The sequence below is a fragment of the Photinus pyralis genome, unplaced genomic scaffold (genome assembly GCF_008802855.1).
Source record: "Photinus pyralis isolate 1611_PpyrPB1 unplaced genomic scaffold, Ppyr1.3 Ppyr1.4_LG1, whole genome shotgun sequence".
Classification (NCBI taxonomy): domain Eukaryota; kingdom Metazoa; phylum Arthropoda; class Insecta; order Coleoptera; family Lampyridae; genus Photinus; species Photinus pyralis.
In genome coordinates, this window is record NW_022170249.1 from 22,399,775 (window position 1) to 22,426,310 (window position 26,536).

A 26,536-nucleotide genomic window follows, 5' to 3' on the forward strand; every position below is an offset into this window, starting at 1 on the left:
ATTTCAAACAGTTCCAAGATTGGGCTACTAGATCAAAAGTTATACAGCCCTTTGAAATTTCTTACGAATTTGGTTTCTAGTCTATAACTTTTGATTGAGAAGTCTGATCGAAAAAGTACGAAATGTTTTGGATTCTACGCACCAAAATTAATAAGAAAAAGTGTTTTCCCGAGAAATTTTGGTGTAGTCGATTTTTGGTAAAAAAGGAAGGTTATTACACTGCCTTTTTTTGAGCACCGAAAAAAAAATTGTCTCAGATCGACCCGGAAAAAAATTTTCTTATAGAATGTGGCCTGTAGAATCCATAATTTCAAACAGTTCCAAGATTGGGTTACTAGTTCAAAAGGTACAGCCCTTTGAATTTTCAAAAGTTACAGCCCTTTGAATTTTTTTTCGAAATTGGGTTCTAGTCTATAACTTTTGATTGAGAAGTCTGATCGAAAAAGTACGAATTGATTTGGATTCTACGCACCCAAATTAATAAGAAAAAGTGTTTTCCCGAGAAATTTTGGGGTAGTCGATTTTTGGTAAAAAAGGAAGGTTATACACTGCCTTTTTTTGAGCCCCGAAAAAAAAATTGTCTCAGATCGACCCGGGAAAAAATTTTCTTATAGGATGTGGCCTCTAGAATCCATAATTTCAAACAGTTCCAAGATTGGGCTACTAGTTCAAAAGTTACAGCCCTTTGAATTTTCTTTCGAAATTGGTTTCTAGTCTATAACTTTTGATTGAGAAGTCTGATCGAAAAAGTACGAATTGTTTTGGATTCTACGCACCAAAATTAATACGAAAAAGTGTTTTCCCGAGAAATTTTGGTGTAGTCGATTTTTGAAAAAAAGGAAGGTTATACACTGCCTTTTTTTTGGCCGGAACAAAAATTGTCTCAGATCGGCCGGAAAAAAAATTTCCTTATAGAATGTGGCCTGTAGAATCCAAAATTCCCAATGGTTTTCTGATTTGATCACTACATCAAACGTTACAGTCCCTTGACTTTATTTAATTTAATTATTTCCCCATACCTACCTTTTGATGTAGTTTTTACAAGTCGCAGAGTGGCATGTGTGCGTTTAACTTTAAAATAATGCAAACGGTAGAGTATAGTCTTTGTTTTTTTAATGAATGGTAAGTAAAGTATAGTGTATATTACAAATGATGACAAACTATGTTTCTAGGTATAAATATAAGCACGTCCGATTTTTACAGGGTAGTAGTAGGTAGCAGGTTCATCTAAGGCAGTCATATCCATATCCATATTAACATGTATTGGGTTGTTTAAGTCGATATCGTAGTGTGGAATTTGAGGTATTGGATAGTCCCCTACAAAGATTTAATACAGTGCCATTTACTTCCCGAAAAAGTCTCACCTGTCAGAGTTCTGTTAAAACTTCGAATAATATCTTCTAAAGTCGTATCGTCTAAAATTGCTGTCACTTTTGTACCGTTATTATGCAAAGATCGCTTTGTGCGTGAAAGCAAAGGAAGGGTAAATTCACTTTCGGACAGTGGCGTGTCATCTGGGCCAAATTTCTACAAAATTAAATATAAGCATAAAAAGTAAAACAATGGGTAAGTACAACCAGGCATTTTCCGCTAATGCAAAACGCTTTTTTATCTGGAGCACCTTTAGAACAGTCGGTACCAAACGGAAACCAACCTTCTTCTCCATTTACCAAATAGAAGCGATGATTTATATTCTCATCTTGACATGCTACTCGGCAAGGCCGGTCTGGGTCCTCTGTACAAAATGATATAAAGAGTAACTTATTTAAGAATCGAACTACTAACCTACTGCTGAAGTTAGCTGCATCCCAAAACCGGACAACCTGCTGACACGCTCCTTATAATCGTTGCAAACACGTGACGCATGTTGATACGCGCTTTTTATACGGTTGCAACCCTACAAACAACAATCAGAGGAAATACTTAGATCAATTACAACATTACATATTGGTCGGGGTAGCACAACTGTATACTGGACCGAGCGCGTTTTAACTTATTGACCACCAATCGTATTCCGGATCCGGGAGAAATGCAGTTAAAATGACATCCACTCGCACTGCTCCATTGATCTCGACTATCTCGGCGTAGCAGCGTGGACCACGATATCTCGTTATCTTCTCTGTCATAGGGACACAAATCGGGCAATTGAGCGAATGGTACTTCATCGTAGGGCTCGCACACAAACTCCTTGCAGTGCCCGTTTATACAATAACTTGGCTTTGTGTACCTGTGACTTCTTTCGATTTGGCACGCGGTTCCATCTGGAAAGGTCCATCCTCGACTCTTTTGTCCTCCGTTGCGCTTTTGACACCATACGGTACACGCTTCTTCAGCTGGCACAAAAAGATTCATTTTAAAAAACGCTTGAATGCACAAATTGTATGAGTTAGTAATTTGAAATAAAATTGTTGTTCTCGAGACGATTCCCCGCACTCGTAATCTCTCTCACTAGCGTCTTTGAATATAAAATTAGGAAGAAGTCTAACTAAATGGGAATTTGTGGTTCCATGAAAATCGGGGGAGAAGCAAGGTGTACCTCTCCCACTTTTATAATAATATAATCGGTTTTATAGCGAATTTATGCTACGAATTGCGTTTGCACTGAAGATTTCAATACTGTATTCTTTTGTTGGTACGTATAATAGTCGCGCGCGCTTTAAATGAAAACGCTGCCGATACCAATTGAGATACACAAAAAAATTGGGGACAATTAAATGTTCTACAAAAAAGTCCGCGACGGTATATATCTATCTTTAATCGTTTAGCCATATCAACCATTTAAAGTTGCGCATCTTGATTGCGTTGGCATTCATAGAATCTTTGATTGCTTATCATATATTAAGGGTTGAAGATACATATATGCCATCGGGGACTTTTTTGTAGGAAATTAAATTCTCTACAATTTATCTTTTCTAACTTTTTTTGTATCTCTTTTTGTTTTCTCAGCGTTTGTAAAAAAATGTACGCACATCTTAATTTTGAACTTTTAATAAACTTTTTAGTTAAAAAAGGATCTGGCGTAGGTACGACTCGAACCCTTGACCTACATCTTATAATAATTTCAGGTCCTTTTGGGGATTCCAGTTGGGATGATCGAAGTGTTGTAAAAATTGAAACTGTCGTTATTTTTTTGACGTTCTGCTCAAAGCGCAAGGGAAGTATGCGAAAATGGGAAATGACAAAAATGATGTTCTTATTTTTATTATTAGTGCAATTCACTTATTATCGAGCTCCTTGCGAGTATATAATTTGGTCTCTGTCCGTTAGCACGATATCCCGAAAACGAATGAGTTTGTAGATCAGAGTTCTTGAATTGGCACTGTAGCCCAAAAAATAAAGAAGACACTTTTGACAACTCCGTGAGTTATAAAATGAACTGTATGAAATTCAATATGGGCACAGCTTTAGCAATATAATACGCAATGGCAAAAGTTAAGCCTAATCGATTCAAAATGCATAGTGCTCTTTTGGTATCTCGGCCATTTATGAACCGAATTGCAAACTTTTTTTAATTTATAAATGTATTTAAATGACATTTGATACATATGCACTTGGAATACTTTATTCATTGTTGGAATAGAAGCAAATGTAACGCCATTTTCAAAATTTGGTTTTGCGCATGCGCAGTGCCACCTTTCTTATTTACTTATTTATTTATTTATGAACATAACAGGTTACCCCAATAACAATGTTCATGTATTGTTAATAAAAAAAACTATTCGAAAACATAAAGAATATCAAAAATATATTTTAAGTTAAGAGTATTAAAATAAAAAAAACAAAAGAAATAAACAAGAAAAAAATTGCTGTGAACAATTTTTTAAAGTCCTTGGATATTGTAGGAGATCACAGTTTAGAACTCTTTTTATCTATAGGTTGGCTTTGAGTAATAGAAAAATATAATGTCAGATTGAGTTTAGTCAATAAATAAAAATACGTTTTATTTCCATTTTGCTGTGTTATGCTGCGCTATATTCAATAGATATTGTCACACGATCTTTCAAACTGCCTTAGGGACATATTAAAAATACCTATGGTGTTCGTCCATAAACGTACACTATTATAGAAGGCATTTTGGAAATTTTATACATATGCACTTGGAATAAAAGCAGATCTAATACCAGGTTCAATTTGGTTTTGAACATACTATAGCCATACCCAAGAGCTCGTTTGCTATACTTTTTACACGGTTATTTTTACCCATACTAATAATACACTATCAGAAGCGCGCGAAGCAAAGCCCTATAATTTATCAAAAAGTACGGTTTGGGCTGGTTGTCATTTCACTCAACGAAACCAAGTGTACTCTATGTAAAAACATCCGAAAATCATAATTCCCTGGCCGGAAACCCCCGAAATATATTGTTATACACAAAAAATGAAGAAAAAAATGGGAAAATGTTATTTCTCGCATTTGACTGCAATTATCTCGTTAACTATTGCCCCGAGGGAAAAAATGAAGAGAAGTGATATTTTTATGAACTTTTCCATTTTTTTTCCGGTGAGGTATTCAAGTGAATTTGTTTAGAATCGAATTGTCTATGTAGACCAGACATTTAGTATGGAACGTTCATTCTTAATTGTTATTGTTTTTTATGGAGACATATAAAAAACGCATTTCCGAAAATTAACAATCTGATATTACTGAGTAAAATTCATCCGATCTTTTTGAAAATCCGTATTTGGTCCTTTCTTTTGATAACAAAACAATACGACAAACCCGATCACCGTAGGTATCATAGCCATTGATTAAATAAACAAACAAATTGGGTAACTCTCATAGCGTTCTAAATTTTTGTACAGTTGGTGGAACCCCAAAGCAACCTTTTCCAAAAGTTGTCTGGATGATTTTTACAAATTCACGGAGTTCGACGCAAGGATTATAAACATTGTAGTTTATAATCCTTGAGTTCGACGTATTTTTTTTAATGTACAGGGTGGCCAACTAAGAATGCGAGGTACTGTATCTGAGAATCTATCCATCGTAGAGGCTTGCGGTAAAAAAAATATTACTAAAACGGCCACGACAAAAACCTGGAAAATATTTTTAAGTTTCTGCAATGGCCGCTAGGGGGCGTAACTGCAACCTGGAATCTAAAAAAGTGATTTTTCTGTGAATTCCGCTATATTAACCTAACAAAAAAATGTCCGGTCTTTGAAGTTGACGATAATCTGAACCTTTTTTGTTTGACAATTTTTCCTGTATCTCTAAAACTGAAGTGGTGGGGGGTATTCAAAGGTTTCCGTAAAGAACACCCTGTATCTTCGAAACGGCTGAGCCGATTTAAACAAACTCGGGTTAGTTCAAAAGAGCTATTGTTCAGCTACAAATATTATACTATCTGAAGTTTTGTTAGTTTCAAATATCACCGCTTGAGGGCTTTTTTCGACATTCTGACAGAAATGGTTAATTTGCTCAAAAAAATTAAATGCATTGGTTCGATTTTTTTTTCATGAAAAAGTAGCTAAATCATGCCTAAATAAGCTCGCGAAAACAGCATCTCGGCTTAGGGATCCACTAGCAGAAGGAATTGGGGGAGAATCTGGAAGTCACCCACTTTGAAAGACAAAGCACGGATTTTTTAATTTGTATTTTTAATTAATCAATGACCATGATACCTACGGTGATCGGGGATCGGTTACCGTATTGTTCTGTTCCATAAAAAAACAACTTTTGAAAATGAACGTTCCATACCAACTGTATCTTATAGAAAATTGGATTCTAAACAAATGCATTTCTCTTCATTTTCCCTCAGAGCAATAGATAATTGAAGTCAAATGCAAAAAAGACGAAATTTTCCCATTCTTTCTTCGTTTTTTACGTTTTATAACAATTATACAGGGTCCTATAACACTGCGTCGGTCTTTCCTAGTTCATACCTGGTAAAAAATCGCAAAAAATCTTTTGTGCAAATGTCAACTATAGAATGTTATGCATAATACAGAAATTATTTTTGAATGTACAGAGTGTCTCATGTTTACGGTGTCAATACACAGCTGATTTTTTTAAATGGAACAGCATGTTTATTTTTAGCTAATTCGATGTCATTTTTTAACCTCTGGAAGCCAAATTATTAATTTTTTTTCGAATAATTCTCTATAAACCAACCCCACTTTGATAAATCGTAGCGACCTTGATTTTAAAGTTAAGAGAAAGTAATGAGAAAGTTGGATTTAATCATACAGGGTGTTTACAAAAAAATTGTAAAATTTCTAGATTTCAAAGTGCTATAACTATTTTTATTCTAATGGAACTACCACTATTTTGTTTCTCTATTCGATGGTCTGTTGTGCGCTCTTCAATTCTTAGAAGGGATATCCTGTGCCTGAACCCAGTAGTTTTAAGTTATTCAATATTTTTCACTAAACAGTTACACATTAATGAATTACATGTTTATAAACAGGAGTAAACTGTGATAATAAAAAACCAAAGAATGCCAAATAGTAAACAACTGCCATAAATTAATTGTTTGCTGCACTGCAAGTGTACTCATTATTTCCTAGTAAAATAAGATTTTTTAAACAAGACTAGTTCGAAATTCGCCTTTTTAGAGTAATGGAGACGTACATCAAAAATATTCGCCTTTTTAATTAATCTGATTTTACTATGAAATAGGGAGCACATTAATTGCAGCAGATAATTTACTTGTGACACTTGCTTACTGGAATTCTTCTGGTTTCTATTATCACGACTTACTCGATCCTGTTTATGAACATGTAATTTATTATTGTTTTGTGAAAAATATTCAATATCCTCAAATCTAGGGGGTTTAGCACAGGACACCCCTTATAAAAATTGAATAGCACACAAAACCCTATCAAATAGAGATAGTGGTAGGAAAACATTGAAGCGTATCATAAAATTGCTCACAACCTTTGAATTTTAGATTCAGTCACAAAACGAAAGGTACTCACATTTACTTTCAAACGCTGTGAAAACGAAACTTCGTACAGAAAAACTCATAAAACATACATTGTAGAGAATTTAATTTCCTACAAAAAGGTCCGCGACAGCATACAGGGTGACACTTTTAAAACTTTCAATGGGCGATATCGTTTTTTATATTAGAGGTATCACAAAATGGCCAAAACCGTTTCGGTAGAATCGAGGGGGTAGCAAAATGGTCGTATAAAGAAGGAACCAACTTCAACCTCGTACCCCCCGCCTCCCCCATGCCTAAATTTTGAATTGTGACGTGTCACTTGTGATACATCATTGGAAAGCTCTTAAAAAATGCTTTTCAGAAATACCATACACTGGTACATTTAAACTGCCCATTCACAATTTATGTAATAAAAATGAGTAATTTGAGTATTTGATGAATTTGTCAGTGTTTGAAATTAAAAAAAATTTCTTAGATCTAGTGATGCTTTGGAAAAACAATGACAGCAATTTTTAGTAATTTTCTATTGCTTTATTTGTTGATCGGTTATTATTATTTTAGTCTCGTTTTTAGTATTTCTTGTCAAGAAAATTACAAATTTTGAATTTAACTAAAGATTTCATAATGGTGTACACGTTAGCCGAAAGAGTTGAAATTATTTTCACCTATGGTTCTGAAGCGCGAACTGCATTTAGAACAGCAGCTGTTTTTAATGCCCGACACCCAGAACGACGTGTCAGTCACACTTATGTTGCAATGTTAGTGACTAAATTTAAAGAAACTGGGTCAGTGGAAAATAAGAAAAGAGACTGACCAAGAATAATGGATGAAGCTACTCAGATTGAAGTTTTAGGTCATTTTTGTGCAAACCCCACATCATCTAACCGGACTCTCGCGAGAAACTGTACGACGAACTCTTAAGGTGCACAAATTCTACCCTTATAAGATGCAGATTGTACACATGAACATTGAACAAACATAACTGCCGGTATTGGGACGATAAAAATCCTCATCTTTTTCGCGAGGGGCATACTCAACGGCCCCAAAAAATTAACGTCTGGGCAGGTATCTTAGGTGATAGGTGATAACTGGAGATACTTACCTAAACATGCTACAAAATACCGTCGAGCCTCTCATCACTCATGAAATAGAGAATCAAATAAATCCAATTGACGGAAACATGAATTTGATTGAAGATTTCATACATTTTCAACAAGATGGGGCTCCTCCTCATTACTCTATGGCTGTTCGTGAATTTTTAGATGAGAAATTTCCGGGACAGCGGATAGGACGAAGAGGTCCTATAGAATGGCTAGCACGATCTCCAGATCTGACACCATTGGATTTCTTTCTTTGGGGTCATTTAAAATCGGTTGTGTACAAAACTGAACCAGCTTCCATAAATGATCTTCGCTACCGGATAGTCAGGGAGTGCCGTGCACTTTCCAGGGAAGTGTTTAAAAATGTTAGAAATGAATTTGAAAACCGTTTGTGGTAATGTTTAGAACAAAACGGTGAACATTTTGAACATTTTATTAAATAAAAGTTGTTTATTTGCGGAGTTCAAATTTTAGTGTAATAAATTGTGAATGGGCAGTTTAAATGTACCAGTGTATGGTATTTCGGAAAAACATTTTTTAAGAGCTTTCCAATGATGTATCACAAGTGATACGTCACAATTCAAAATTTAAGCATGGGGTGGCGGGGGGGTACGAGGTTGAAGTTGGTTCCTTCTTTATATGACCATTTTGGTTCCCCCTCGATTCTACCGAAACGGTTTTGGCCATTTTGTGATACCTCTAATATAAAAAACGATATCGCCCATTGAAAGTTTTAAAAGTGTCACCCTGTATATGTATCTATCTATAATCATTAATATATGATAAGCGTTCAAAGATATTATTGATACCAACAAGGACACTAGGTACAACTTTAAATGGTTGGTAAGGCTAAACGATTAAAGATAGATATATGCCGTCGGGGACTTTTTTATAGTAAATTTAATTGTCTACAATTTTTGTTCTATGAAATTTTCTGTGTCTAAATTGGCATTTGCAGCGTTTTCAATTATGTACGCGCGCCTATTATCATCATAAGTATACGGTAACAAATGAATGAGTGCAAGTAGGAGAGTTCTTTGTCCTACCCATAAAACGCTCTGTAAGAAAGAAGGAAGAGCAGTGACTGCCTTCGGAAAGCGCGCATATAAATCCAATGGTACTTTTCACGTTCATTTCGTGGCTCCATCTATCGCTCAAGTTACTTTTGGAGACCCATTCGAAAGTACAGGCTTAGACTTCTTCCTAATTTTATATTCAATCTCAAAATACTTACAATCAGAACTAATTCGCTGGAACCCAGACCCAGTCAGATCTTTGTCAACATCTTTTGCCCGACTACATATTTGTTCCGCAAACTCTCGAATCGTAAGACGAGGTACATTGAGGCATTGTTTCGCGTTGCAAGATTGATATTTCTTATCTATCCCATCGCATTCTTTGCCTCCCCCTTGTGGCCTAAAAGCGCGCTTGATTTTTATTTTTTTAAATAAACGTAGAAATTTACCGTGGATTATTACAGCTTCTTGTTGATACCATAATTCCGGTACTCCCGGCACGTAACCTCCCCTCTTCGCCGTAAAGGCAACCAGAAGCACAATCACTAAAGGGTCTCCATGGACTCCAACCACCGTTAACCACATCGGATGCGTCCGACGCTCCAGCTGACATAATGTAAGCGGCGTTGGTGGTGAGTCCTTTAATCACGCACTTTCCTCCTCTGCACCACTGAAATTTGATTTTAAGATTGCGCATTACTTTCGGAATATTACCAGGTTGGGACCGCAGACTGTACCTTCCAACGCGGGATGAGAGGTCCACGTGTACCTCTCGCGTTCGCAATGTAAATCTCTACATACATCGTCTAGGGGTTGTTGCGAAGAATGCCTACTACCTTGGCCGTATTTTAACATGCACTGTTGATCGGCATCGAATCGCTCGCCAGGGAGAGCACCTTCGGCGCTATGATCGAGTTGCCCAGCAGAACTGCCGTGGTCAAGAAGACAGCGGGATTGGGGAGTACTGCAAGTACAGTGTTACCCGCACGCAGAAGTCACTCGACTTACTCTAAAAACTGTTGCAAATATCTACGACTGCAAGAGGACCAGGTGATCTTTCCACTTCCTAAAGTCGGCGACATTATATAACTACTAGGATCACAGTCATTATCAGCAAGTGGGCCATCGTGCCTCATCCCTAAACTAGAGACTTGAATAGTTAAAACCGAGAAACAACCCCCCACCCACTTACTTGTGGCCAATCTCGTGTGCAACCACGTAAACGCTTTCAAAGTGGCGCCCTTCGTTTACAGTACAGCTACTAGTAGGTGCGCACATGCCAGCAACGGGCGCCAAGCCTAAAGACAACCGGCTACTACCTTCCCCAATGACCACAACATTACTTACCAACCACCTGGCTAGAAATTTTCCCATGCTTGCTCCTGACGTACAGATCAAGTCCCGTCAGTATCAGCGCGTGATCCCAGTGCTGCGGTTCGCGATCTCCGGCCGGATTCTTGGTCCTTTGCCAGTTGCAAAAACTCGACAAGTACCTGTCGATGTCCGGAGGCCTGGATAAACCGGGCGCCTCCTCTTTGAGTATCTCGAGACGTTTCAGTAGAAAATTGACGGGTCGCCCCAAGCTCGGATCGTGATAGAGTAATTGTACCTAAAATACTTTCAGCTTCGGCGATTCCCCAAGTGTTCCACTTACAGCGTTTATCATTGCCAGTACGAAACGTATCAGCTCCCTTTCGGTGTCGACGGGATAATTCGATTGCATGTGGTCGAAAAGGTCGCGATCGACGAAGACGGCGGTTTCGACGAAAATTGGGCCGTCGATTGGGAATAGCTCTCTCTTGCTTCGCCACGGTGCGTCTTTCGTTTTGGAATGGGACACTTTTCGGTGGCCGTGAGCGCAACCTTGTCTGGAGGGTTTCGAATGCTTGAAGTTGTTGCGGACGAGGATATGCGGTACCGAGCTATTCCGGGCGAATCTACCCGGCAATGGATGAATGGTGTAGTAATGGCTTTCGTCGAAGTGGACGATTCCACGCTAAAAATTTACGTAAAAGACGAGGGGGGTAAAAGAAGATGGCGCTTACTATAGTTCCGCACAAGCTTAGAGCGGCCTTTTCGGACCGGTAATGGCAGGCAACATCGTCTTTGTTATATGGTATGATTTGGGAATTGTTCGAAAATGTTTCGAAAATTGCGAAGGTGGGCGCGAGCAACGTTGGGCTGGGAGTCAATTCCAAATCGAACGTACTTTTCCAAGTTGGTGCATTCAACACCAGGTGCTTTGTGCTCGATCCGTTTCGTTTCGTTGATCGTCGAATTCGTGGGTTATGGAATGATGGGTAGGTGATTGAATAATCTGCAACAAAGGAATGGAATTAGAATATAAGCATAACAACAACCCAAACAAAAAGGTAAGCGCATTTCCGGTACTATGATAAACGGTTATGCTTTCAATTCGCCTCGCAATTGAAGACTCCGGGGAAAATTTTGAAAATAACGACTCTTTGGGGTTGTTTTAGTGATATTATTTACCAGAAACTTTCGTCGCAACTTTTTAACTAGCGCAAAATTTATCGAATACTGTCAAAATTTCAATGGTAATCCCTCGCGAAAAACGGAAGAACGTTTATGACGCGTCACATTTGCAGGATATTCAATTGCGCTACTCCAAACCCGGATTTCTTCTTTAATTTGAAATACTATGTCCTCGTTTTACATTTCCACAAAATAAAAACTTTCTTACAAACTTTGAACTCCCATAAATATCGGAAGATACGACTCCCGAGAGCGTAAATAAACTACCTATCCACAAGAGAGACCAAAACGCGACTTTTTTATAGGGACCAAAGTGGGTCACTTTTAATGCTAAAACGCGAATGCCTTAATCCATCAGAAAAAGTAACTGCCCTTTTTTTTCTTACATGGTTAATTACCGCCTACTAAATGGCGGAGTAATAGCCACGATGACCGTATCTAATTATCCATTTGTTTAAAAAACGCCCTTCGAATCAGATCAAAGTTAGAGCCATCAATCACCCTCACCATATTCCTGAATCTGCTAATTCAGCAACGTTCACGCTCTCCTGTATACTCTCGGTCAAAAAAAGAAATTTGAAATTACTTATTAAAATTATGGGGTATAACACCCAGTGGCGCTGGCAATTTCTGGGGCCGATTACTGAACAAAGAACTTATTGAAAGCAACTGCGCAAACGTTCCTCGCGCTACAATCATCAAAACAATTACTTTACATTACAAGAACAATAGCCTATTTCGCTCGTAATTCAAATTTAGTATTCTTACCCTCGTTATGTTTAAATTCGCGTTCTACTTGATATCCTAACGCCATATTACGCATTGACCACGCAGTACGTAGATGAAATAGCATTTTTATTTAACAGGTCAAGAACACCATAGATGAGTTTCTACATTACCGGCAGATTCTCCACAATTCCAGTATTTACGAGACGTTAGGAGGTTAACGATCTTGTAAATTTGCCCCGATCTGCTTTTACTTACGCTACTTGCTCCGCTACGAAAAATATGCTTATCCAGACCCGACGTTGTTCACGATTACTTTTGTTAGTACAAAGATTCATTGCTGTTAGTTTGATTGCATTGTATCCTTCAGATTAGCTGTGTTATACCGATATTAGCTACCGTTGCTTAGCGAATAAGTTTTGCAATTACCGATCTTTGGGCTGTAACCAATTTCCACGATTTTTCATTTACGTGTGTTATTTGTTTTACTCCGAAGAATTTGCTAGCACTAGCTTATTTACATCGTGAATTGATAAGATCAGTTTAGTTAGTTGTGAATTTAACGTCACGTTTATGGCCCGACGATTGTACGACCAATCCGTAGTCGAACAATACAATTGCTTCCGTGTCAGACGTTAGACCCTGCTTGCGCAATTTTTTATGTGCAGCGCGATTCACTACCACTTTTATTTGTTGGTTGTGATATTGTCTGTGACCGATCTGCCGAACGCGCCCTTTTGAAATCAGACGGACGCTACGACCAGAGTTCAAAGGCAATTTTGTTGTTATCGACGACTCCTTGATTTAACAGTTATATCTCTGCAGAAGACGGTTTTGATATTTTTCTCTGACTATCTGTTGATCCCTTTTTTTTAATAATTTAAATTTATTTATTTGTAATATTTTTGAGATCATTGATTACATGACCCTCGATTGTGACGTCAAGTATTGTTTATGTTCTATCCCTGTCAATTATTTTATTTCTTAATTTGTCAAAATTAGAAGAAGAATCTCCCAGATTTGACTTTTACTTTTGACAAGTGGCACCTATTCGGTTAATACTATTATCTACTACATTTCCGAGAACTGAGCTTCCCAATTACCTAACCACTAGGCAAATTCTCAAATGTACAGGATGGCCAAATAAGAATGCGAGATACTGTATCTGGGAACCTGTCAATCGTAGGGGCTTGCGGTAAAAAAAGTTATTACTAAATCGGCCACGAGAAAAACCTGGAAAATATTTTTAAGTTTCTGAAATGGCCACTAGGGGGCGTAACTGCAACCTGGAATCTAAAGTCACTAAATATAGAAAGTACCGCAATCCATTGGGCTCGTGTGTTAGAGAGAGAACGCATGATTTTTGCCCAAAAATGGCGGAAGTTACCAGATTCTAGTAACTTTAATGTTGGGGATTGTTCCACCTGTTTGGAGATATCTGTATACATTTTTATAAAACATGACAGTACTATGAAGTTAGGTTATAAAAAATTACAGCTATTCAGATTTTATTTGTCAATTTTTTTAAGTTGGCAGCAAATTTGCCCAAAAATGGCGGATGATTGCGGTACTTTCTATATCTAGTGACTTTACTGGGATCTAAAAAAGTTATTTTTCTTCCGGTCTTTGAAGACGACGATAATCTGAATCTTTTTTGTTTGACAATTTTTCCTGTATCTCTAAAAATGAAGTGGTGGGGGGTATTCAAAGGTTTCCGTCAGGGGCGGACTGGGTACTTACAGGCCAGGTGGAATTGCATAGGTTACGGGCCATTAAAGTATTAGTGTAGTAATGAAGGTGGGGGGGGGGGGGGTAGCTCTGCGGTGCACCACAAAAACATTTTTTTGCTTCATTTTAGTACTCCTTTTTCGGAAATCAATTACAATACAGTTTTCTTAAATTGCAGCTGATAATTAAAACTTTTGATTGAGACGTCCGATCGAAAAAGTACGATTTGTTTTGGATTCTACGCACCAAAATTAATAAGAAAAAGTGTTTTCCCGAGAAATTTTGGTGCAGTCGATTTTTGGTAAAAAAGGAAGGTTTATACACTGCCTTTTTTTGAGCCCGAAAAAAAAATTGTCTCAGATCGACCCGGAAAAAAAATTTTCTTATAGAATGTGGCCTGTAGAATCCATAATTTCAAACAGTTCCAAGATTGGGCCACTAGTTCAAAAGTTACAGCCCTTTGAATTTTCTTTCGAAATTGGTTTCTATTCAGGGGCGGGGCAGGTGGAATTGCATAGGTTACGGGCCATGAAAGTATTAGAGTAGTAATGAAGGTGGCGGGGGGGTAGCTCTGCAGTGCACCACAAAAACATTTTTTGCTTCATTTTAAAGTACTCCTTTTACGGAAATCAATTACAATACAGGTTTTTTTTAAATTGCAGCTGATAATTAAAAGTAACAAAATATACAATCCAAACGAGGCGCGTCGCCTATCATTGTATTTCATCACTTTCATGCTACGACAAAAAATGATAAATTCATTGTAAAACACTTTAATTAAAACAGAATTTTTTAATTTTTTAACAACCTAATATCAACCCCAATTAGAGAAACATGTTAATAACTTATTAATAGTGCAAGAAACTAAATACAGCACATACTTATAAATTTCCAACGGGCCATTATGACGTACAGGCCAGGTGGCAATCGCCCCCCGCCCCTCCGGGCCAGTCCGCCCCTGGTTTCCGTAAAGAGCACCCTGTATCTTCGAAACGGCTGAGCCGATTTTAACAAACTCGGGTTATTTGAAAAGAGTTATCCTTCGGCTACAAATATTATATTTGAAGTTTTGTTAGTTTCACATATCGCCGCTTGAGGGCTTTTTTCGACATTCCGACAGAAATGGTTCATTTTCTCAAAAAAATTAAATGCGTTGGTTACATTTTTTTCATGAAAAAGTAGCTAAATGATGCCTAAACAAGCTCGCATCTCGATATCGCTCGCGAAAACCAGCTTTGAATGATCGCTCTCCCACTTCTCTCACTAGATGAATCTCGCCCCTTAGAAAAACCAAAGCGGGTTTTCTTTTCTGAATGCAATAAACACGATTGGCGTGCGCTTACAACCAATAGAAAACCCGCAATTAAAACCCGGCTCAAATCGAATGAACGCGACTTTCCCCAATACGTATCTTATTATCGCTTGTTATCTCCAGACTTACTTTAATTCAAGTTTACTGTGAAGCGGTACCTACCTATGAAAATTTCCCTATGTTTACAAAATACAAATTTAAAACCAAAATTTGAAACGGCAAACTTCTAATCCCAATCCGGAAAAAATCAGAATGAAGATTTGTATCTTACGGATAGGTGGGAATAGCTTCCACCTTCTCATGGTCTACCTGTAATCCTTCAGTCTTAAAGACATATTCCAGGTATTTTAGTTCTGGTCTGCAGAACTGTCATTTTTCTTGAGATAATTTAATATTTTAGATAACTTCTCGAATGCCTATTGCAAAATCTATGTAGATCGAACGTTGGTGTAACAATGATAGTCAACCCACTGTTATCGCTGCGGAAAACCAAACGTTACTTAACGTAATTGCCATGGCATGTTCGGGAAACGGCCAAGTGAGCCACTGAATTTGGATCGGTCACTGGGCTCTAAACCAAAAGAAGAGTACGGTCCAATACTTGGAGCATTACGTCCGCTAAAAAAATCAATCACCAACAAAATAAGTCCTGTTTTAGATTTTATATTTTCGCATACGGATCGGGTATAGTTCGAATGACGATTTTGATGAGGACCTGCTACTTTTCACTATTCTTTTTTGTGTAACAAATATAACAACTTTGCATTACTTTCATTGTTTAATGGGCATTGCCTATTGCAGCAGCCGCGACGTGCCTCCAGACAGCGCTGCTTAGCCGCATTTAGACGCTCGTATCGGTCGCCGCTCCCGCGGTCGCTCAGTATGAAGGTTTCCATATTGACCAATGCGCCGACAGCAGAAGGCGACTAAACAGCGCTGCCAAGTCGCCTAGTGTGAAGGGGCACTAAGGGTAGATAAATTGAAACAGATAATTGTGCATTCTAATGACATATGTCATTCTTATTTCAAATGGGACGAAATGATGTTCCGAATATATGATAATGCTGTTTCTATGGAAACCACCGCGCCGTACAACCTAAGCTTGCTATTTTTGACGTTTAAATTAAATTCAAATAAGCCCATAATAAAATAACGTTTTGTATTATACACGACGATAAAGGGTAGCTAACCATCTTGAATTAACATCTGTCACTCGATGGTTAAAATATCCCTTTATCGTCTTAGGTATAATAAATAACTATTTTTCGATATTAATAGCCGGCGATGATCAATGATGAGACACATAGTAAGGGGTGAGGAGAAATTTGGGCAAAGGTTTAATTTACTCATGTATCCCAGCAATGAGCTTTTTAATTGGTGGCATTGTCTGAGATTAGACTTTAATGATTCAGTACTAAACCTAACAACTACGCTTTTTTTACTCTGTATCAACCAAACAGGCCAGATAAAAAAAACCTAATTAATGATTATGAGGAGTAGTGCAGCAGTAAGATTCACTCAGATTAGGGACGTGGATGCAATCGTATCCTATCGGGCAGTTCCATGCACCGGCGGTGCATTGTACCGCATAATCGTACAATCCGATTAGTGGCCAACTGTTTGGAGGACAATATGATTGACCTAAAAGTGTTATTAATAGATCGCCCAATCGTTTTTTCAAAATGCACTTACATGACGCAGATGGAGATGGACATGGATCGGTTACGCACTGAACGTTTTCAACGAAGCAGTAGCTTCCTTTGGGGCAGGTGACACCCTCACAAGGATTTTTGCAAGCGCAAGTCGGACAACCATCACAGTCCCTTTCGAAGCCATATTCGCAAACTGTGTTTGCATGGCATGGTAAGTCATTGCACTTCTTAGTACCTTAATTTAGGAATTACTTTGATAATTTGAATCAATTGATCTTACATTTAGTGCGCACTCCACCTGCAGCGAAATTAGTGACATATTCAACAGTGCAAATTTCCCCTGGTGCGCAAATCATGTTTTTACAGTGATCCCTACATTGGCACGTTTCGCAGCCCTTTTCATTAACTGCAAAGCCATAGGGACAGTTGGAGCGACAGTCGTGCACAGGGCAGGCAGGAACACCTACCAGCACACAAATTATTATACCTTCCACTAAGCCTCAATTGACAACTTACACTTTCCCATATATCCGCAAGGTTGCCAGATACACATCATCGATTCCACCTTGCATTCCTCGCCAGGAGGACACTCCTCGAATTTACACGGATCATTGCAGGTACACGTCCTACAGCCCTCCTCATGAAGATTTCCATATGGACAGTACTGTTCACAAGGTACATTTTCGCAAACGGAACCTTGGTGAAAAAATATGCAACATCGTAATTATGACACATTGGCCAATAAAGTTTAGAAACAAAAACTACTAACGCTAAAAAATTTAGAAACTGAATGATGAATTTTCGGCATGCATCACTTTTGACTTGAATACTTACTACCTGCAATAGTTAAGCCAATGAACATCGGCCTAAAACAATGAAAAATGATACCCCAATTACATAGTGAGAATTGAGGAAGTGGTACTTACTGGAGTATGGCGAGGTTCAAAATTATAACCTGAAACTATACAGTAAAAACAGAAAAATTGGCAAATAAAAAACTTACTGTAAAATATCGCATGTTTCAACTGATTCCGAAGAATAAATGTACTATGTCGAATTTATACAGGGGGCTTTTATCGCTTCTTTGTTTTTTTAGGAACAATATTGCTGTAGAGAAAAATAACGTTATCTGCTTGATAAGTGAAAACTAGTACATATTAAAATGGATTAACTTTAAGAAAAATTGCGAAACAAGGACTGGGGGGTTTACCCAAATCAACTTCTGGAAATTATACGTTTAATCATTGGATTAGGGACTTCATTATTACTGCACAATTTTCAGGTAAACTAAAAGTATAAAGACAAATTTCATTGCCCTGTAATCCATTATATCAATATAATTTGCACTTTAAGGTCAAATTCACTGTTTACCTATCAAGTCAGTAATTTACAAGCTGTATATTTTTGTCACTTTATTTGCATGACATATACGGTGTACTAAATGTTTGCAAATGATCAACACGGATTTACGCAATTTAAGGATGCCGTAAAGGTCATCAAACTTGTTTCTATGTCGACTGGTTTTGTGAGTATGTGAAGTTTTGTTTCTTACATACGAGGACGTCTTTTTTCAACCTAACTAGCGAGGAAACCGTACAAATATTGAAAAAAGTTTATTTCTCCCTCATGTCCGCCACGACTTTGAGGACCTTCCTCAAGCCACAATTAAGCGTAGTTCCCTTTGCCATGTATTCAATAAGTAAATTGCCCTCACATTCCCAAACAATGGTTTTGATTGGTCGTTGGTTCCGGTCGCCATATTGGAACTAAATTCCAAACTGGCCAATAGAAAGCCTCCAAAACGACGCGCGACCCTTCGTGCTATAATTATATAATTATGCTGTTTTGACAGTGTCACCTGTAATTGTCACGGCTTCACGTTACTAGTATTTGCTTTATTTTACGTTTTCCGTCTCCAGACGCATATAGCCGAGGATATAGCTTGGATTTACGATATCATAAGGTATGTAATTGATTAATTCGCTTAGTGTTTTTAGGTGCAAAATTGTGCCTAACCTTACTACTGGTAATTGATGTAAACATTTTTTCAAAAGCCCTAAATACCTAATGAATTTAGATAGAAAACTGGTTAGAGAAGCAGCTTATCCGAAATTTAGCAACAAATTCAATTATGGTTATGGATAACGCAATTGTGATCACAAATACGCTTGATTTGGTTTAATGTTTAACATTGATGATTGCTGAAGCACAAGGAATATTGATCTCTTAGTCCTGGACTAAATGAACGTGCTCTGTCTTCCATTTAAGGGACTAAAGTAATACTTTTTATCCCGGAAGAAGAAACACGAGACAAGAGACAAGAAGTCACAGAACACACTGAAATGTCAAACACAATTTAATGATTAATGGTTACCTTTAATAATAATAATAATAATAATAATAATACCTTTATTGAGCTACACCTTACACGAAAAAATTTGTTTTTATTACCAACTACTCACTACTCAAAGGGCGGAGTTCAGATTGTAATAAAAATTATTACTCCCTGCTCTTCCACTCAACCCATATATGTATAGGGTGGCCAAATAAGAATGCGAGGTACTGTATCTGGGAACCTGTCCATCGTAGAGGTTGAAATGGCCGCTAGGGGGCGTAACTGCAATCTGGAATCTAAAAAAGTGATTTTTCTGTGAATTCCGCTATATTCACCTAACAAAAAAATGTCCGGTCTTTGAAGACGACGATAATCTGAACCTTTTTTGTTTGACAATTTTTCCTGTATCTCTAAAAATGAAGTGGTGGGGGTATTCAAAGGTTTCCGTAAAGAACACCCTGTATCTTCGAAACGACTGAGTCGATTTTAACAAACTCGAGTTAATTGAAAAGAGTTATTCTTCGTCTACGAATATTATAATATTTGAAGTTTTGTTAGTTTCACATATCGCCGCTTGAGGGCTTTTTTCGACATTCCGGCAGAAATGGTTAATTTTTTCAAAAAAATGAAATGCGTGGGTTTGATTTTTTTTCATGAAAAAGTAGCTAAATGATGCCTAAACAAGCTCGCGAAAACCGCATCTCTATATCTTGTTCCTAACCTAAAATTTAGGCCAATGAAAATTTTATACCCTCAAAATTTTATTTTTTTAAGCCAATTTTTCAGGAATTATTTTTGTTATATAATTTGTGGCCCTAAGGTGGGTCTCAAGATATCGAGATGCTGTTTTCGCGAGCTTGTTTAGGCATTATTTAGCTACTTTTTCATGAAAAAAATCGAACCAATGCATTTAATTTTTTTGAGAAAATTAACCATTTCAGGGTTCGCAACTGATTTTAGCAAAAAAAATAGAGACTTGGTCATATATTTAAAAATAGAGACCATTAGAGACCTTTGAGAACCAATTTCCATACAAAATTAAGCAAAAAATATTTATTTTGTAATAGATGAGATACATAAACGGCAATATATCTAAACATAAATTGTGCACAACTCTTGTGCGGATAAAACGCATTTTGTTTCACTCAAATATTTTTTTTTACATCACCAATGGATATATTTCTTGCAGACGTCCCAATCGCCCTTTGTGAGTACCCTCTTCCGACAATCCGTTCTCGAGGTATAAGGGAATATACCCGATCGCGATAAGAGGTCGAGGAGGAGGGCTATGGTTGATAGAAATTAATTCCTTTCGTTGAGAACTTTCATTAGAGTACCATGAAGGACAAAACTAATTCCCCCCCCCCCCTGTCCCTCCACCCCGTACTTTGATAAGAGGACAGAAGAAGGGCAGTATAGTTGGTAGAACACGGTTCCTTTCGTTGAGACCAATTGGTTGTCGTATGTAAAAGTTATGCACATTTCACTTTCAAAAACAGTATCTCAGGAAATAATTCGTGGGGGGGCCCCCCTTTTAGACAGAGAATTTGGTGGCCGTCTGGCACACCTTCAAGGTATAGGCTACCTACTGCAAAGAATTCCAGGACTCTAGGACCATTCTCCTAGAAGTAGTTCGAGACGGCAGAAGTGGGTCCGGACGAACAAAACGCATTTTTTTTAATTCTTAAAAAATGCGCTAAAAATGTACAGTAAAATTTCTGCGGTTTATCAGTTATGAATTATACTTTTTTAACATGCAAAATTTAGAGACTTTAGAGACCAAATATGAAAAATAGAGACTTTTAGAGACCAGCATTGAAAAAAGAGACCAATGTCTAAAAAAGAGACCATTTGCGAACCCTGCCATTTCCGTCGGAATGTCGAAAAAAGCCCTCAAGCGGTGATATGTGAAACTAACAAAATTTCAAATATTATAATATTTGTAGCTCAAGAATTGCATCCCCCTAGCAGTAATTTCAGAAACTTAAAAATATTTTCCACGTTTTGCTCATGGCCGTTTTAGTAATAACTTTTTTTTACCGCAAGCCTCTACGATAGATAGATTCTGTTTTTTGTTTCGACTTTATTTTCACTCGGGTAGTTAAAATAATTTAAATATTCAAATATAATACTTTATTACAAATAGTGGACTGTATTGATGTTGACTACATTACGTATGGTCACAGAATGATTTCAAGTGGTTACCAATGCATAATCTTACCCTTTAACAGGTAAACGGTAAAACCCAAAACGGGTCGTTTCCATGGAAAAAATATTGTTTCTGATCCGAACTTCATTTTAATTCGTGCTCTGCGTCCCATTTTAATAAGAATGGCAGACGTCATTCAAATGTACAATCATTTGTTTCTCTTTATCTACCCTTTCGGTTAAATAGATCGCTCTAAGTACCCTTACTGTTAAAGAGAGGTTTAGTCGACTCATTTAAACCGTTGAAATGACAATTGAATACCTGCTAATACAATAGAGAATACAAAAACTAGATACATAAATAATCGAGATATTGTAAAAAGTTTGCTTCTTAACGAATTTGCGAAACAAGATTTAAAAAATTTGCTTGGGAACAGGACGCTCGGCAATAAAGTTTATTTTCATATCACAAAGATTACAAGTCAATAAATTATCGTGTTGAGGCGAGTTGGGTAAACTCCCCAGTTCTCAACAGTTCCATCTTATCAAGGCGGTAATTTTATACCTTATCAGTCGATAATATAAGTCCATCAAGATATTCTACAAAAATACAGTGAACTCATTCCTAAACATGCGTATTTTTACAGTAAGTTCTACGTTTGCCCACTTTTTTTTGTATTGCTTACACTTTCAGCTGATAATATTAATCCTGACCATACTGCTGTAAGTATTATTGCTAATATCAAAATTCATTTACCATTTTTCACTATTTTAGAGCGATAGTTAGTGACGTTTCTGCACTTACTGTTGGTAAGTACCTTATAGCTTGGTATTTTGGTTAGAAAAAGTCTTGAAACCAGGCCAGTTTTGAATACTTTGTCTCCGAAAAGGGAACTCACATAAACCTTTTTTATTGAGCTAATTCTAATAAATTTCAGTTTCAGTTAGAACACCTCACATAGGGTAGTATATTGCAGTTTCCTATCTTGTATATAGACCATTTCGGGGTAGTGAATAATTTATCCATGCCCGGATTCGAACCAGGGACCCTTAGTACCGCAGTCCAGCTTCAACTGAACTGGGCCACATGGGTCTACTATGCTTTTAGGCTGTACTGAATAACAAGCTTCTTTTGTCAAGGTCCGCAAATTTGCGAAAACAAATCTTGCGATGCATATTGCCCGTATGGAAATATGATCGATGATAATAACTGCAGAACGTGCACCTGCAATAAGCCGTGTGCCAACCCGAAGTGTAGACCGGGCGAGGAATGCAGGGCGGATGTGCTGCCTTGCAGTAGTACAGGGGAGCCTTGCGGATACATTGAAAAGTGTAAGCTCGCAAAGCGAGGTGGAAAATGCAATATTATTTGTGGCTAATAGGTGGCGCTCCGTGCCCTTTACTTGACTGTGTCCCATACTGCCCGTATGGCGAGAAGTTGGATGAAAATGGTTGCCTAACGTGTGAATGTATCGATCATTGTAAAAACCTGCCTTGTGCACCAGGGGAAATGTGTACTGTTGAAAATATCACTGATTTTAATGCTGCAGGTGGAGTGAGGTACAAGTGTAAGTTAATTGTTCTTCGAATGATCAGTCTAACCCTCGATTCAAGGTACTAATGGCTCCCAAACGGATTGTGATAACTGCGCTTCCAAAAATCCCTGTAATGGAGTCCACTGCTCCAGAGGGCATTATTGCGAGGTTGAAACGATTTACTGCATAACTCAACCGTGTCCACCACCATTCGCGTACTGTGAGGGCGTTATGAACAAATTATTTATAGGCTAATTGCACTTTTAGGTAAACCATATTGTCCTGAAAACAGTTGGCCTCTACTCGGAATATACGATTACGCGGTACAATGCACCGCCGGTGCGTGGAAATGCCCCAAAGGATATGATTGCGTCAACATCCCTTATTTAAATCAAGCTTACTGTTGTAGTACTCAATAATTAAGTACTTGGCTTACTTAGAAAGAAAATGAGTAAAATGAGCTTATGTGCGATGAATTTCGCCATTCTGGAAACGTTATCGTCGATTCAATAAAAACTAATTTGGTGGTAACGTTGTTTTTTTCTTTTTGGGCTATCGATTTCGGCAAATATACAGGGTGAGTTTTTTTTCAATTTTAAGCATTGGGATCTTCGAAACCATAAGACATGCAGATTCGGTTAAATGAGGAAAGAGTGAGCTTATTTAAGATATGCTTTTCTTTTTTGAAAAAAATCCACAGGTTACTAGATATGAGCGCAAAACAGATTTAGTGATTTTTCATTTAACTGTTGTAGAATAGTTATTTTTAGAAATATAGCAAAATGACACGAATAAAAGTTTTAGACATTTTAATGCTTAACATGATGAACATACTAATTTCCTTCTATGTTTTACAATTTTTGAGTTATAATACTAACTTTGATTTTTTTAAATGGTAGTCATAGTTGGCGTTGACATTTTTAAAAAGGACAAATTTTTCTCTTTATAACGGCTTGCTAAATGTACTTTAATAAATAAACGCGCTGCAGGAATTTTCGTACTATTGAAAGGTAAATAAACAGAGTTTGCCATGGAAAACAACATCTAGTGAGATAGGTAATAGTGTAACTGTTGTACATTTAACATATTTAAAGGCCATTTTCAAAAATTCACTATGAAAGTTAAATTAACAATTATATTCAATACACTATTATAAGTAGATCGTATCATGCCATGGAAAACAATAAATAAACAAAATACTGCTGTTTATTGTTGAAGACCTTAAAGAAAACTTGGATTTAATGTTTGGTGCGGAATTATTGGATCACGAATTTTTGGACCTATATTTTACATACTTAATTTTGACGGTGCAATTGGCCCTGAGTAATTAAAAGAACAAAAATGTTTCCCATCGCAAACTCTGTTTTTACTACTCTTAATAATACAAGCACTTCTGTATCATGTTTATTTGTCAAAGTAAGTAAGTACAATGAATCTTATATCATCGTAAACAGAAAAAAATGCACTTTTTAAAAATGTCACAGCCAGCTATGGTTGCTATTTAAAAAAATGTAAGTTTGAGTTATAACTCGAAAATTATAAAAGAAGAATGAATATTAATAAATGTACCTTAATTAAGCGGAAAAAAATCTACAATTTTTGTTCTTTGCATAGTTCATTTAAAAGAAAAATCACTAAATCTGTTTTTCGCTAATATCTAGTCAACTATGGATTTTTTTCAAAAAGCAGAAGCATATCTTGAATAAGCTCTTAAAACGGCAACTCTTTCCTAATTTAACCAAATCTCTATGTCTTAGGGTTTCCGAAATCCTAATGCTTAAAATGAAAAAAACTCACCCTGTATATTTATGCCATCATCAGGCCTTGCGTCATGAGACATCAAATTTGTGGGTCGTAAATATGAACATGAAGTATAACGATGGAAAAGGAAGTATCGGTTAAAGTAGGTTTTTTATGTAAAAAAAAATACATTCTTCGGATCGCTAACAGTAACGGCCGGTTAAAAGCAAGTTGACTGATGTTGATGATGTTGATTAATATCAACACAGCGGAACATTGGCTTATTATTCCTATGCACAATCGCGATCTGTTCCCATATTTCTAAAGAAAGCGACGTTTTCCAACGAAATAACTAAGTTATTTTAAATTTTTTGATTTTATAAAGTAGTGATCTTTCAAATACAATTGTTAGTGTTTCTACTAAGCTACATAAATTAATGTAAATCAGATAAAAAAATATTTTAATGTTCGGAGATACTTATTTCTGACTTGTTTAAATGGTACGCCCTGTATATTTTTATACCATTTGTTAGGAAACCAGTCAGGGAACCAGTTCTACGTAGCTTATATATTTATAACAATAAACTAATACAAATTTGAAATTTTGATTACATAGCCAGCTTTAGTTCCAGTAAAATTATTTTAATATTTTCTTTAATATTTCGAATTCTATTAAGTTTAGAAGGTATAACCGTTGAGTGAAGGTCACTCAACGGTATAACTTATGAAACTTTTTTAAAGCAAAAATTATTTCCTACCAAATAGTATAAAAATATACAGGGCGTGCCATTTAAAAAATAGTCAGAAGTAGTTACCTATATCTCCGAAAATTAAAATATTTTTTTTCTGATTTATATTAATTTAGGTATCACATCCAAATTTGTTCATTAACTAATTTTAGAAACACTTTAATCGATCATAAGTTCTGATGATTTTCGTGAATTAGATATCACTGTACCTCGTAAATAGAACTATCTCGTGACACAATAAGGTCGGAACGGCCTCCTTACAATAATGTGAAGAAAATAATCCTGAGGCTGCAGATTGGAACCTCTACAGTTGTAGTCGACCAATACTCGCTTTAGAGTATAAGGAAACAATAAACCACGTCAAGTACAATTATGTATTTGGTAATTTGTAACTTTGTACGAGTTACGTTGCAATTTCCGTACGAGCCACATGTAAGTGTTTTTCTCATCGCAGGCTTGAGCGACGGCCAATTAACTTTAGTGGGGCACTAAAAATACGAAACACGTTCGCGCGTAAGTTGAATAACTTTGAACTTACGCTATTATCAACACAGACGCACCTTGACTTAAGAAAATATGAAGCAGTTTAAATAGAAAATCTTTTCAATCTGGACGGAATGTAAGACGCATTTAACTCCATGTGTCGGACATTTGCCCAACACTTTCGCCTTTAAACGCTAACCTACTCAGTCGTCCATTACGCTAAACTGCGAGAAGAAATAAAATCTTTGATTGAAGACAATGATTCTAATGTTAAAACCTGAACAAGAAGTAACCATACAAGTCCAAGAGAAAAGAGAATCAGTGTGGAACTTACTGGTTCTTCTTCAAACGTAAATTCACGTAGCAAATTTAGCTTTATTACCATGAAATCATGGTAAGTGACAGTGCAGTAACGCCAGTAACTGATTTTTGATATGGAGGGTCTTACCCCTGACTCATTTTCTCCATAGCTTTAAGTACGCTGTATTCGGGAAGTGAGAGTAATTCTCTTGATTGTAATTTCCACTTGTATCTGAAAAGTTTTCCGCGCATTTTATCTTTGACCTGTTCCGTTCAGGGTAAACAATCTTTATAAGCACTTAATTATTATTAGGCTTTTAGTGTTTACCACT

At 36.9% G+C, this 26,536-nt stretch overlaps 4 protein-coding genes and 1 long non-coding RNA gene across 9 annotated transcripts in view; 2 read left to right on the top strand and 3 right to left on the bottom strand.

Annotated features, from left to right (window-relative positions):
- Window positions 1-26,536, top strand: part of LOC116169877 (protein Wnt-5b-like) — a gene marked incomplete in the record, with an annotated part of 302,692 nt that overhangs the window by 188,950 nt on the left and 87,206 nt on the right.
- Window positions 1-26,536, bottom strand: part of LOC116169926 — a 307,419-nt gene that overhangs the window by 140,026 nt on the left and 140,857 nt on the right. The window lies entirely within an intron of this gene.
- The window catches only part of LOC116169789 (A disintegrin and metalloproteinase with thrombospondin motifs adt-1-like), a 51,843-nt gene continuing 26,403 nt past the window's right edge, over window positions 1,097-26,536 (bottom strand). For both annotated transcript variants that reach the window (XM_031485964.1, XM_031485972.1), the window contains exons 3-15: window positions 11,046-11,317; window positions 10,655-10,996; window positions 10,348-10,609; window positions 10,193-10,298; window positions 10,009-10,143; window positions 9,715-9,964; window positions 9,450-9,670; window positions 9,219-9,400; window positions 1,945-2,333; window positions 1,786-1,897; window positions 1,578-1,735; window positions 1,365-1,527; window positions 1,097-1,317 (exon numbers count right to left, since the gene is read on the bottom strand). In XM_031485964.1, the coding sequence (XP_031341824.1) occupies window positions 1,169-1,317; window positions 1,365-1,527; window positions 1,578-1,735; window positions 1,786-1,897; window positions 1,945-2,333; window positions 9,219-9,400; window positions 9,450-9,670; window positions 9,715-9,964; window positions 10,009-10,143; window positions 10,193-10,298; window positions 10,348-10,609; window positions 10,655-10,996; window positions 11,046-11,317 (2,741 nt within the window). In that variant the 3' untranslated portion in view covers window positions 1,097-1,168. The remainder of the gene's footprint in view (window positions 1,318-1,364; window positions 1,528-1,577; window positions 1,736-1,785; window positions 1,898-1,944; window positions 2,334-9,218; window positions 9,401-9,449; window positions 9,671-9,714; window positions 9,965-10,008; window positions 10,144-10,192; window positions 10,299-10,347; window positions 10,610-10,654; window positions 10,997-11,045; window positions 11,318-26,536) is intronic.
- Window positions 16,616-18,021, bottom strand: LOC116169886 (antistasin-like). Of its 2 annotated transcripts, none has more exons than XM_031486077.1 (7): window positions 17,918-18,021; window positions 17,841-17,869; window positions 17,752-17,780; window positions 17,431-17,610; window positions 17,195-17,377; window positions 16,955-17,149; window positions 16,616-16,903 (listed from the first exon to the last, which is right to left on the bottom strand). In XM_031486077.1, the coding sequence occupies exons 1-7, from the start codon at window positions 17,930-17,932 to the stop codon at window positions 16,743-16,745; spliced, it is 792 nt and encodes a 263-aa protein (XP_031341937.1). In that variant the 5' UTR covers window positions 17,933-18,021; the 3' UTR covers window positions 16,616-16,742. The 2 variants fall into 2 exon arrangements, with proteins under 2 accessions (XP_031341937.1, XP_031341933.1); XM_031486073.1 differs by having other exon boundaries at window positions 17,749-17,780.
- Window positions 21,865-23,463, top strand: LOC116169892 (antistasin-like). 3 transcript variants are annotated; one of them, XM_031486091.1, is made up of 7 exons: window positions 21,865-22,043; window positions 22,092-22,120; window positions 22,173-22,207; window positions 22,538-22,729; window positions 22,780-22,965; window positions 23,012-23,152; window positions 23,200-23,463. In XM_031486091.1, the coding sequence occupies exons 1-7, from the start codon at window positions 22,029-22,031 to the stop codon at window positions 23,349-23,351; spliced, it is 750 nt and encodes a 249-aa protein (XP_031341951.1). In that variant the 5' UTR covers window positions 21,865-22,028; the 3' UTR covers window positions 23,352-23,463. The 3 variants fall into 3 exon arrangements, with proteins under 3 accessions (XP_031341951.1, XP_031341958.1, XP_031341965.1); XM_031486098.1 differs by having other exon boundaries at window positions 21,871-22,043; window positions 22,336-22,729; window positions 23,200-23,462; XM_031486105.1 differs by lacking the exon at window positions 21,865-22,043 and having other exon boundaries at window positions 22,100-22,120; window positions 22,506-22,729; window positions 23,200-23,462.

Bases quoted from the DNA above. Each gene is read 5' to 3' on its own strand.
- LOC116169886 (XM_031486073.1), bottom strand. The intron at 17,611-17,748 runs GTAAGTATTCAA...TTTTTCACCAAG, and splicing joins TGGCTTAACTATTGCAGGTA to GTTCCGTTTGCGAAAATGTA. The intron at 17,150-17,194 runs GTAAGATCAATT...TCCTAAATTAAG, and splicing joins AGGTGGAGTGCGCACTAAAT to GTACTAAGAAGTGCAATGAC.
- LOC116169892 (XM_031486091.1), top strand. The intron at 22,121-22,172 runs GTAAGTATTATT...TCACTATTTTAG, and splicing joins TTAATCCTGACCATACTGCT to AGCGATAGTTAGTGACGTTT. The intron at 22,208-22,537 runs GTAAGTACCTTA...TCTTTTGTCAAG, and splicing joins CGTTTCTGCACTTACTGTTG to GTCCGCAAATTTGCGAAAAC.